Source organism: Nerophis ophidion, linkage group LG01 (assembly GCF_033978795.1).
Source record: "Nerophis ophidion isolate RoL-2023_Sa linkage group LG01, RoL_Noph_v1.0, whole genome shotgun sequence".
Taxonomy (NCBI): domain Eukaryota; kingdom Metazoa; phylum Chordata; class Actinopteri; order Syngnathiformes; family Syngnathidae; genus Nerophis; species Nerophis ophidion.
The window spans coordinates 40,463,217-40,476,503 of record NC_084611.1 but is presented as its reverse complement, the minus strand read 5'-3'; the positions used below and the strand labels follow the sequence as shown (position 1 = coordinate 40,476,503).

General features: G+C 41.8%; 1 protein-coding gene across 3 annotated transcripts in view; it reads left to right on the top strand.

Annotated features, from left to right (window-relative positions):
• The window catches only part of srrm4 (serine/arginine repetitive matrix 4), a 132,409-nt gene that overhangs the window by 74,276 nt on the left and 44,846 nt on the right, over window positions 1-13,287 (top strand). For all 3 annotated transcript variants that reach the window (XM_061902954.1, XM_061902946.1, XM_061902938.1), the window contains exon 2: window positions 6,759-6,896. In XM_061902954.1, coding sequence (XP_061758938.1) covers window positions 6,759-6,896 — 138 coding nt within the window. The remainder of the gene's footprint in view (window positions 1-6,758; window positions 6,897-13,287) is intronic.

The window sequence follows — 13,287 nt, the reverse complement described above, 5'->3', positions numbered from 1 at the left end:
TTTCATCTAAGGACAAACTTGCAATAATAAACAATAATAATAAATAATAATAAAAATTATGTACCCTAATGCCAGTTTTTGTGGTTCCCTTTATTTAGAAAAGTATCAAAAGGTAGCAAAAAGTAGCGGGAAAATTTTGGTACCTGTACCAAAATATTGGTCTCCGGACTACACTACCCTTTAGTGTATTTAGGATAGGACATTACTGTCATTGCAACAAGTACAACAAAACTATGTTTTCAGCACAAACCAGTTCAAGATTAGACAAACAAACAGTGTACAAAGGCTTCCCGTAAAAGATGAGTAAAGGGTGAAACGCTGGGAAAAAAGATGAGTTGTGGCCATGGAGGTCGACTGCTGCTATGAAGCGCTGCCAGCCGTCCATCTCTCTGAAGGAGAATCAAGCGGTGGTTAAGGCGTAGGGTGTGTGTGTGTATACCCATTGTCTTGGGTGTGTTGATGTAGTGTCCATAGGCCTGGGGCCGTTCTATATGCAAAAGTTTGACTCCAGGTTTGTTGAAGAGGGAGGGAGGGAGGTCCAAAGCGACCATCATTGAGGTGTCCTCGGTGGTTGTTTTCCGTACAGACTGCTCCTGTTGTAGCAGCGTCAAGGCCATTCGAGGAAGTCAAATCGTAGATTAGTATTTTCCCTCAAAATCGAAGCAGACAAGCGAAAGAGATATCATTTAATCATGTTTGGTGCTCATTAACAGACAGCAGGGAACCATATTAGTCATAAAACATCATTAAAAACTCACCGTGCCTTTAATGTAGTTTTTGGTTGGAATGACCAAATAATAAGTGCTACCTAGTTCTGTTGTTGAGAGTTTAGCGAGCAAAAATCAGAAACTTTTTGAGCTTCATTTTTATGATGTGTAGTAAAGCCTGCTTCTTTATGACTTCCTAAAAAGGGGAACTTCACAGCTTGTTTCTCACCGCATCCAGTGAGTGGATGACCTGATAATTCAAAATATGATGGAGGAGGAAGGAAGTCTCACAAAGTCTTAATGATGGATTTCAGTCCATGGTTGTCTTTGGATTGTTTTACCCCGAAACACATCCGGTCAGGATTTTGTGGGGATTTAGCGTCTTTGTCGTACACGGGGATAGAGACGGCGGTGTTTGCACACCTTTTGGGCGGACTGGAAGAAAGGCGACTTGCTAATGGCTCGTTTGGCGCTCAGTCAAAGGACTTGCAGGAGCTTTGGGGGCCTCTCGTGCTTCATTAAGTGGAGCAGGCATCTCCTCTCGCCTTCCCCCTGTGTCAAGTTAATTGTGTGCTTTGCTGTTCAGGAAGTCAAGCATTTATACGACAATTACTGGCGCACTTTTATTACCTGTACCGAGGCGCTTGTGATCATATTGCTTTTCTGTCTGGGTGCTTTCCCCCCCCCATACACTATATTGCCAAAAGTATTCTCATATTCACATATGAACTTGAAATGCCATTCCATTTCTAACCCATAGGGCTCAATATGACGTTGGTCCACCTTTTGCAGCTATTACAGCTTCAACTCTTCCGGGAAGGCTGTCCACAAGGTTGCGGTGTGTGTTTATAGGAATTTTCCACCGTTCTTCCAAATATTTGTCTTGGTGATGTTGGTCAAGAAGGCCTGGGTCTCAAGTCTCCGTTCTAATTCATTCCAAAGGTGTTCTATCGGGTTCAGGTCAGGACTCTGTGCAGGCCAGTCAAGTTCATAGCTAATATAGACACTTACATCATGCGTTGCCTTCATTATAACACTTATATAAGATTTCAAAGCCATTTTGATAGTATTCTAATAAAGCTAATATAGACACTTACATCATGTGTTGCCTTCATTATAACACTTACGTAAGACTATTAAAGTCATTTTGATAGTAGGCTAATATGGCTAATATAGACACTTACATCATGTGTTGCCTTCATTATAAGACTTATATAATACTTTTAACGTCACTTTGATAGTAGACTAATATAGCTAGTATAGACACTTACATCATGTGTTGCCTTCAATAAAACTCTTACATTAGACTTTTAAAGTTGTTTTGTTAGTAGGCTAATATAGCTAATATAGACACTTACATCATGTGATGTCTTCATTATAACACTTACATAAGACTTTTGAAGTCATTTTGACAGTAGTCTAATATAGCTAATATAGACACTTACATCATGTGTTGCCTTCAATATAACTCTTACATTAGACTTTTAAAGTCGTTTTGATAGTAGGCTAATATAGCTAATATAGACACTTACATCATGTGGTGTCTTCATTATTACACTTATATAAGACTTTTGAAGTCATTTTGATAGTAGTCTAATATAGCTAATATAGACACTTACATCATGTGATGTCTTCATTACAACACGTATATAAGACTTTTGAAGTCATTTTGATAGTAGTCTAATATAGCTAATGTAGACACTTACATCATGTGATGTCTTCATTATAACACTTATATAAGACTTTTGAAGTCATATTGATAGTAGTCTAATATAGACACTTACATCATGTGTTGCCTTCATTATAACACTTATATAAGACTGTTAAAGTCATTTTGATAGTAGTCTAATACAGATTATATAGACACATCATGTGTTGCCTTCATGACAAGACTTTTAATTTTTTGCGGCTCCAGACAAATTGTTTTTATTTTTTATTTTTAGTCCAATATGGCTCTTTCAACATTTTGGGTTGCCGACCCCTGTTGTAAACTAACAACTTTCGCAATACAAAAAATGAACAAAAATGCTCAACTGAGATATATTTATTGAGAGCATGGCTGTTTCTTTTGCTATTACAACATTTACAGCATTATATTGTTTTAATAGGCCCCGCCGCATGTTCCTAATATCCATTGACTGAATAATCCATGAATTGTTATTCAATTATTAATGAGATATTATTTGTGGCCTATAACACAAAAGATAGAACGTTGATGTTTTGTTTGATTAGTTTTTGTTTTCCTGTGTGATCACCCCGGTGACTTTGTTGATAGCTCCAGCCTATCTTGCCGATTGTATTGTACCGTATGTCCCGGCAAGAAATCTGCGTTCAAAAGACTCCGGCTTATTAGTGATTCCTAGAGCTCAAAAAAAGTCTGCGGGCTATAGAGCGTTTTCCGTTCGGGCTCCAGTACTCTGGAATGCCCTCCCGGTAACAGTTCGAGATGCTACCTCAGTAGAAGCATTTAAGAAGCATTTAAGTCTCATCTTAAAACTCATTTGTATACTCTAGCCTTTAAATAGACCTCCTTTTTAGACCAGTTGATCTGCCGCTTCTTTTCTTTCTCCTATGTCCCCCCCTCCCTTGTGGAGGGGGTCCGGTCCGATGACCATGGATGAAGTACTGACTGTCCAGAGTCGAGACCCAGGATGGACCGCTCGTCGGGACCCAGGATGGACCGCTCGCCTGTATCGGTTGGGGACATCTCTACGCTGCTGATCCGCTTGAGATGGTTTCCTGTGGACGGGACTCTCACTGCTGTCTTGGAGCCACTATGGATTGAACTTTCACAGTATCGTGTTAGACCCGCTCGACATCCATTGCTTTCGGTCCCCTAGAGGGGGGGGGTTGCCCACATCTGAGGTCCTCTCCAAGGTTTCTCATAGTCAGCATTGTCGCTGGCGTCCCACTGAATGTGAATTCTCCCTGCCCACTGGGTGTGAGTTTTCCTTGCCCTTTTGTGGGTTCTTCCGAGGATGTTGTAGTCGTAATGATTTGTGCAGTCCTTTGAGACATTTGTGATTTGGGGCTATATAAATAAACATTGATTGATTGATTGATGATCGATATATGGCGCTGCGTACCTTCAGTAGCACCTGATGATCCCCCGGGTCGCATTCCCCTGCACTCGGCTTTGTTTCCCCGGCAGGTGCAGGCGCAAGTTAAGCCAGATTAATTAAGTCGCTGACACTTTTATTAGAGCGCCACGGATAAATTGCCTCAATTTAAAAATGGGGCCAACAATAAACTTATCACTTTGCTTCTTTTAATTTCCCGCCTTCCGTCCGTGTGCTCCATCAGCTGCTGGGCTTGTTTGCAAAAGATTGGAAAGTAATAATGAGAAGACGCCGCGCTGCCTGTTGCCTCATTTGCATAGCCCGAGAGAGAGAACTTTTTTGTTTTGTTTTGTTTTGTTTTTTCATAGCGGAGGGTAAAAATAAGGATGTTTCAATCCACTCCCATGTGAAGTTGGAAGTGGTCTCCCTCCAATTTTCCTGGAGATTTTTATGGCGAGGAGAATCGGACCAGAATGAAACATCTCCGGCAGAGCGGAGGGAATGAGGCTAAGCGAGCGTGCGAAATCCGCCATTGTGGAAGGCCTAGCCTCAACGATCGTGGACAACACCCAAAATCCAGTCAACGTGTAAAATTACGACTTCTTTTTTGGCGCTAATGTACCCTTTCTCCTCGGGGATATTAGGTGGCAAGGCCCCAGGGGGTGGATGAGATCCGCCCGGAGTTCCTTAAGACTCTGGATGCTGTGGGGCAAGACTCTGCACAATTGCATTGACGTTGGGATTGGCAGACCGGAGTGGTGGTTCCTCTCTTTAAGACAGGGAACAGGACGGTGTGTTCCAACTATCGTGGGATCACACCCCTCAGCCTTCCCGGTAAGGTCTATTCAGCTGTACTGGAACAATGGGAGACCGAGCTTTCTGCTCAGCCGCTCCCAGTCTGTAGAACGCTCTCTCTCCCTGACCACCTGAGGGCACCACCGACTGTGGATGCTTTTAAAAAAGGCTTAAAAACACTTTTTTTTTTTTTTTTTTTTTTAAAGCCTTTTTTACATATATGCATACTAGTTCTACCTATTAGGCTGTCCTAGTTTTTATTTTCATTCTATCTTGCTACGCCGAACTTCGGTCTGTGGTTTTCGTCCTGGTCGTGGAACTCTGGAGCAGCTCTATACTCTCGGCAGGGTCCTTGAGGGTGCATGGGAGTTTTTCCAACCAGTCTACAAGTGCTTTGTGGACTTGGAGAAGGAATTTGACCGTGTCCCTCGGTAAGTCCTGTGGGGAGTGCTCAGAGAGTATGGGGTATCAGACTTTCTGATTGTGGCCGTCCGCTCCCTGTATGATCAGTGTCAGAGCTTGGTCCGCATTGCCGGCAGTAAGTCGGACACGTTTCCAGTGAGGGTTGGACTCCGCCAAGGCTGCCCTTTGTCACCGATTCTGTTGATAACCTTTATGGACAGAATTTCTAGGTGCAGTCAAGGCATTGAGGGGATCCGGTTTGGTGGCTGCAGGATTAGGTCTCTGCTTTTTGCAGATGATCTGCTCCTGATGGCTTCATTTTGCCAAGATCTTCAGCTCTCACTTGATCGGTTCCCAGCCGAGTGTGAAGCGACTGGGATGAGAATCAACAACTCCAAGTCCAAATCCATGGTTCTCGCCTGGAAAAAGGTGGAGTGCCATCGCCGTGTTGGGGAGGAGACCCTGCCCCAAGTGGAGGAGTTCAAGTACCTCGGAGTCTTGTTCACGAGTGGGGGAAGAGTGGATTGTGAGATCGACAGGCGGATCGGTGCGGCGTATTCAGTAATGCGGACGCTGAATCGATCCGTTGTGGTGAAGAAGGAGCTGAGCCGGAAGGCAAAGCTCTCAATTTACCGGTCGATCTACGTTCCCATCCTCACCTATGGTCATGAACTTTGGGTTATGATCGAAAGGACAAGATCATGGGTACAAGCGGCCCAAAGGAGTTTCCTCCACCGGGTGACGGGGCTCTCCCTTAAAAACAGGGTGAGAAGCTCTGTCATCTGGGAGGAGCTAAAAGTAAAGGCGCTGCTCCTCCACATGGAGAGGAGCCAGATGAGGTGGTTCGGGCATCTGGTCAGGATGCCACCCGAACGCCTCCCTAGAGAGGTGTTTAGGGCATGTCCAACCGGTAGGAGGCCACGGGAAAGACCCAGGACACGTTTGGAAGACTATGTCTCCCGGCTGGCCTGGGAACGCCTCAGGATCCCCCGGGAGGAGCTGTACAAAATGACTGGGGAGAGGGAAGTCTGTGCTTCCCTGCTTAGGCTGCTGCCCCCGCGACCCGAACTGGATAAGCGGAAGAAGATGGATGAATTAAGTAACTACAAGTGTTCACAAAGTACACAGAACAAGAATTATGATGAAAATCTTGAAGCTTTTATTTTTTTAGATTATTAATGTATTTAATAATAGTTTATTTACTATGCTATATTATTTATTTATTATTTATTTGTTCACTGCTCTGTTACAGAGAACAAGGAAATTAGATAAAACTGCTATGTATGATAAGGGGTAGGATTAAATAAGCTCTGCTTCTTCCTTCTCCTTTTCGGACGTGCTGTAATGAAACAACAGGAAATATGTGATGCATTACATTGTATGGTGTGAGGTGGTTTGGGCATCTGGTCAGGAGGCCACCCGAATGCCTCCCTAGGGAGGAGTTTCGGGCACGTCTGACAGGTAGGAGGCCACGGGGAAGACCCAGGACACGTTGGGAAGACTATGTCTCCCGGCTGGCCTGGGAATGCCTTGGGACTCCCCGGGAGGAGCTGGACAAAGTGACTGGGGAGAGGGAAATCTGGGCTTCCCTGCTTAGGCTGCTGCCCCCGCGACTTGACCTTGGATAAGCGGAATAAGATGGATGGATGGATGGATGTTCCAAAGAAACTGGACTGAACTGAACCAATCATCGTGGAGTTTCTCTGTATTTCCCATTTGTCCCCATACTCCTTTTTAACTGGTTGTTTAGACAAAACACCAATTATAATGTCATTTGTTTTATCTCTCGTTGCAGTCCGCAGACGCCTCCGCCGCCAACCGACGATAATGCCAGGAACGAGGTGACTGCAGGTTCCGGCGTGCCCCCTGCTGGCAGGGACAGCTGCATGGCGAGAAAAAGGCGGCACCACCGCCGCCATTGCCGAGCGAGGAGGTGAGCTACCAAACAGCGACACCCGTGAGATTTTTTTAAACGTACAGGTTTAGAGATCAGAGCGAGAGCAACATTTCTGCTTTTTTCAGAACATATTTCTTCACCGGTGTGCTCGTGGAAGATTAGCGTGTTGACGATAAGAGCTTTTAGTGCTACAATGAAAGTCTGACGCGGAAGGAAAAAAAACGTAATCTGGATATTCCCATGAAGGGAAGGAATATACAAACACTCTTATCACGCGGAATAGTAAGGCCCTCTTATAGTTGGGCACCTTGAACCAAAACGAAGCATGTTGACTGCTCGCCTGATAATGTCAAAGAAAAGAGAAGCATTATTACAAAGGTTTGAAAAAAAAAAAAAAAGATTACTTCAATCTTACTGCAACAAATGTGACTCTGCTCTCACATTTCAGGACATTGTTTTATTCAATAGATCAGTGGTTATCAAGCTTTTTTCACCTGGGAAAACACTTGGCTCTTCAAGTGCCAGCATAATAATCAACATGAAAATACAGTGGCTTAGTAGGCCTAAGTATTCATGCAAAACAAGGCAGAGTTTTTATTACACAAGTTTAATCAATATGGGACGGCGTGGCGCAGTGGAAGAGTGGCCGTGCGCAACCCGAGGGGCCCTGGTTCAATCCCCAACTAGTCCGTTGTGTCCTGAGCAAGACACTTCACCTTTACTCCTGATGGGTGCTGGTTAGCGCCTTGCATGGCAGCTCCCTCCATCAGTGTGTGAATGTGTGTGTGAATGGGTAAATGTGGAAGTAGTGTCAAAGCGCTTTGAGTACCTTGAAGGTAGAAAAGCACTATACGAGTACAACCCATTTATCATTTATTTACCACTCAAAGAGCCATTTTGACCCTTTTCACAAAATAAAAAAAACTATGGGAGCCACAAGAATCTTTTGAAATTTAAAATGAAATAACATAGCGTACAAAGTTTTTTTTTGCTTTGTGCTATGTATTTATTAGGGGTTTCAGACACGCGGTCTGGCCCGCACCTTAATATGAAAATTTAATATTAGTGCGGCCCTCGAGTTTTATTTGAATGACGCTTGACAACATCACATTTGCCAACATCTCAATTTTTCCGGGAGATTACAGAGTTTCAGAGCAACCATTCTCTAGACTCTCTGCCGGTTTTCACCCAAACAACTATAATAAGGGCGTGCTATGATGACAATACGTTTTGCGCCCTCTACAACCGTAACAAACAGCTTACCAGCCCATTCACATGTTGTATGAGGCTTCTGCAGACGCACATAAGCGACTGCAAGGCTATACATGCTCAACAACCATACAGGTTACACTGAGGGTTGTGATACAAACAACTTTAGCACTCTTACTAATATGCGCCACACTGTGAAACCACACCAAACAAGAATGACAAACACATTTCGGGAGAACATTCGCACTGTAACACAACACAAACACAACAGAACAAATACCCAGAATCCCATGTATCCTGAACTCTTCCGGGCTACATTATACACCCCTGCTAACACCAAACACCGCCCCCCCAGCCCCGCCCACCTCAACCGACGCACGGGAGGGGGTGGTTGTATAATGTAGCCCGGAAAAGTTAGGGGTGCATGGGATTCTGGGTATTTGTCCTGTTGTGTTTATGTTGTGTTACAGTGCGGATGTTTCCCGAAATGTGTTTGGCATTCTTGTTTGGTGTGGGTTCACAGTGTGGCGTATATTAGTAAGAGTGTTAAAGTTGTTTATATCACAACCCTCAGTGTAACCTGTATGGCTGGTGAACAAGTATGCCTTGCAGTCGCTTGCGCGTTGAGTCAGCAGCCGCACACTGGATGTGGCCGGCCAGCACTCAGATAGCATAGTATTAAAGTGGACGTGACTATCCATCACGGCACGCCCTCAACATTGTTGTCCAGGTGAAAATCTGAGAATATTATCCTGGGGAGATTTCTGGAATAGGCTCAGAATTCCGGAAAACCTCCCGGAAAAATGGGGGCGGGGGGTCGGCAAGTATGCAGGTGAGCCACATCAGAGTGATCTAAGAGCCGCATGCAGCTCAGGAGCCGCGGGTTGCCGACCCCTAGTGCATAGGATTACAGTACAGGAACGCTGATGGGTCGCCACAAGTTGCCCCGTAAAAGATGGGAAAAAGGTAAAACGCTGGGGAAGGATGAGTAAAAAAATACTATCCAGACTGGGCACCTAATCAGGCCCAGTCTGGAGTGGGAAAAAAAACCTCCATAGCAAAGCACATATACATATTACAACATACATCTCGAGATATCTAGCAACAGAGGGAAGGGAGTGGCAGGCCGCAGCTCTCAGGCGCTGACCATCATTTCATCACCCCTTTGGGATTTGCATCGAGGGCTTTGGAAAGGGGGGAGGTGGGGTGTGTACAGTTGTGCTCATAAGTTTACATACCCTGGGAGAATTTATGATTTCTTGGCCGAGTCGCCAGAAGAAAGCCATTTCTGTGCAATGTCACCAACCATCCAGCTTACATTACGCCAAACTGCACAGAGACAAGCCTCACAACTTCTGGAACAAAGTAATTTGGAGTGATGAGATCAAAATTGAACTTTCTGGCCACTAGACCATGCAGCCCATTTTTCTTCAAGTGCCTCCTTAAAACCCAAAACCAGTGAAGCTGGCGCGTTGTGTAAATGGTAAATAAAAACAGAATAGAGTGATTTGCAAATCCTTTTCAACCTATATTCAATTGAATAGACTGCAAAGACAAGATATTTAGAGTTCACACTGGAAAACTTTTTTGCAAATATTAGCTCATTTGGAATTTGATGCCTGCAACATGTTTAAAAAAAAAACTGCCACGAGTGGCAGAAAAACTAAGAAAGTTGAGGAATGCTCATCCAACACTTATTTGGAACATCCCACAGGTGAACAGGCTGATTCGGAACAGGTGGGTGCCATGATTGGTTATAAAAGCAGCTTCCATGAAATGCTCAGTCATTCACAAACAAGGACAGGGCGAGGGTCACCACTTTGTCAACAAATGCGTGAGTCAATTGTCGAATAGTTTTTTAAGAACAACATTTCTCAACAAGCTATTGCAAGGAATTCAGAAATTTCACCATCTTTGAAAGGTTCAGAAAATCTGGAGAAATCACATCATGTAATCGATAGTATTACAGACCTTCGATCGCTCAGGCCGTACCGCATCAAAAAGCAACTTCAGTGTGTAAAGGACATCACCACATGGACTTGGGAACAGTTCAAAAAACTACTGTCTAACTACAGTTTGTCGCTGTTAAAACTCTACAATGCTAAGCCAAAGCCATTTATCAACAACACCCAGAAACGCTGCCGGCTTCCTTTCCAAGGTTTCTCATAGTCATTCACACCGACATCACACTGGGCTGTGAGTTTTTCCTTGCCCTTATGTTGGCTCTGAACCGAGGATGTCGTTGTGGCTTTTGCAGCCCTTTGAGACACTTGTGATTTAGGGCTGTATAAATAAACATTGATTAATTGATTGATTGATTAATTGATTTTTATTATCTTTTTATTTTATTTTTTCAATACACAGTAGCACATTGAGGTTGTTTACTCAATGTAAAGTGCTTTTTACAAAAAAAATCTATCATTATTATTATTGTACAGTAAATCTAAATTGCTGTACACTGACTACTCTAAAGTAAGTTTACGTTCTCCAATATTTGACAGGATAGAACAATGCTGGTGGAAAGATGAGGGCTGTGCTCACTTTTGAGGGATGTTCCAGTGGACTAAACATATCACACGCTGTCATCTCCCTGCTGGACATGTGGAAGATGAACAGCGACTGTTTTTTTCCTCCCGTCTTTTTAAGCCACTTCATCACAACAAATGTTTCCTTTTTTGGGCTGAAAAATGCAAATGATTGTCCAGCGCGGCCCCTCTCCGGAGGCAGCACGGTTAAAGTGTTAATGAGTGACAAAGTGTTCTCTTAGCGAGTGCGGCTCGCTCCATCTAATCAGCTCTAATGCATTTTCAGCCGCTAATGCTGCCCAACTGCAGACGGCGTTGGGAAGGGTCGTTTATTTCAAGAGAGCTGAAGGACTCTTTTGTCTCTGTCGTATACGTCCACGTCACCTGCAAGCCGTGTTAGCTGAGTGGCATCTCTACGCTCTGTTAGCGATACAAGCTCATGACATTTTTATTTTTTAAACATTTTTGCTTGTCTTCATTGTGGTGAAAATATATTTTTTTCTCGTAAATGTACCACTTTCTTCAGGAAAAAGTGCGAATAGAAATCATAATACTACTTAAGTAATTTTAATTAGACCTCTGTCCATAGTGTTGATTCTGGTTTCTCTACATTTTTCGTAATATGTCGTTTGTGTTTTTTTTCTGATGTTACATTCAAATTGTTGTAGAGTTACGTCTACTTAGTCTTACAGTACATCTAAATTCCAGAAGTGTAACGGCTACACATATTGCTTAATCATACGTCTGAATTCCAGAAGTGTTGCATCAAATTTTGGTTGTATTTACTCCACACTTTTGTAATACGTTCAAACGGCATATCTTTTTAATGTTACGTCTAAATTCTTGTAATAATACGTCCACATTTTCATAATACTACGTCTAAATTCTTGTAATGTTACGTCTAAATTCTTGTAATGTTATATCCACAATCTTGTAATGTTACGTCTAAATTCTTGTATTATGTCCACATTCTCATAATACTACGTCTAAATTCTTGTAATGTTACGTCTAAATTCTTGTAATGTTACATCCACAATCTTGTAATGTTACGTCTAAATTCTTGTGATATTATGTCCACATTCTCATAATAGTACGTCTAAATTCTTGTAATATTACGTCCACCTTCCCATAAAACTATGTATAAATTATTGTAATGCTACATCCAGAATCTCGTAATGTTACGTCGAAATATTTGTAATGTTATGTCCAAAATCTCATAATGTTACGACTAAATTCTTGTAATATTTCTTTGACATTTTCATAATACTACATCTAAATTCTTGTAATGTTACGTCCACAATCTCGTAATGTTACGTCTACATTTTTCCAATGTTACGTCCACAATCTTGTAATGTTTCGTCTAAATTTTGTTATGTTACGTTCACAATCTTGTAATATTACGTAGAAATTATTGTAATATTAAGACCACATTGTCATAATATTATGTCTAAATTCTTGTAATATTACATCCACAATCTCGTAATGTTACATCTTAATTTTTATAATGTTACGTCCAAAATCTCGTAATGTTACGTCTAAATTCTTGTAATATTATGTCCACATTCTCATAATACTACGTTTAAATTATTGTAATGATATGTCCAAAGTCTCGTTATGTTACGTCTAATTTTTTGTAATATTACATCCACATTCTCATAATACTACAGCTAAATCCTTGCAATGTTATGTCCACACTGCGCTGAGTGGCGACTTGTCCAGGGTGTACACCGCCTTCTGCCCGATTGTAGCTGAGATAGGCGCCGCCGCCCCCCGCGACCCCAAAAGAGAATAAGCGGTAGGAAATGGATGGATGGATGGGTTATGTCCACAATCTCATAAAATTGCGTCTAAATCATTTTAATATTACGTCCACATTCTAATAATACTACGTCTAAATTATTGTAATGATATGTCCAAAAACTTGTAATGTTAGGTCAAAATTTTTGTAAAATTACGTCCACATTCTCATAAGACTACTTCTGAATTCTTGTAATGTTACGTCCACAATCTCATAAAATTGCGTCAAAAATATTTTGATATTACGTCCACATCCTCATAATACTACGTATAAAATATTGTAATGTTATGTCCAAAATCTCGTAATGTTACATCTAAATTCCTGTAATGTAACATCCACATTCTCATAATACTTTGTCTAAATTCTTTTAAATTTACGTCCTAAATCTCTTAATGTTGCATCTAAATTCTTGTAATGTTTTGCCGTAATCTCGTAATGTAACGTCTAAATTCTTGTAATATTACGTCCACATTCTCATAATACTACGTCTAAATTTGTGTAATTTTTTGTCCACAATCTCGTAATGTTACATCTAAATTCTTGCAATATTACGTCCACATACTCATAATACTATGTCTAAATTCTTGTTTTGTTATGTCCAAAATCTCGTAATGTTACATCAAAATTCTTGTAACATTACGTCCACATTCTCATAATACTACGTCTAAATTCTTGTAATGTTACGTCCACATTCTCGTAATGTTACGTCTAAATCCTTGTAATGCTATGTCTAAATTATTAATACTACGCCCCATTTTCATGATACTACGTCTGAATTCTTATAATGTCATGTCCAAAATCTCGTAATATTAAGTCTAAATTCTTTTAATGTTACGTCCACAATCTAGTAGTGTTATGTCCACGATCTCGTAATGTTAGGTCTAAATCTTTGCAA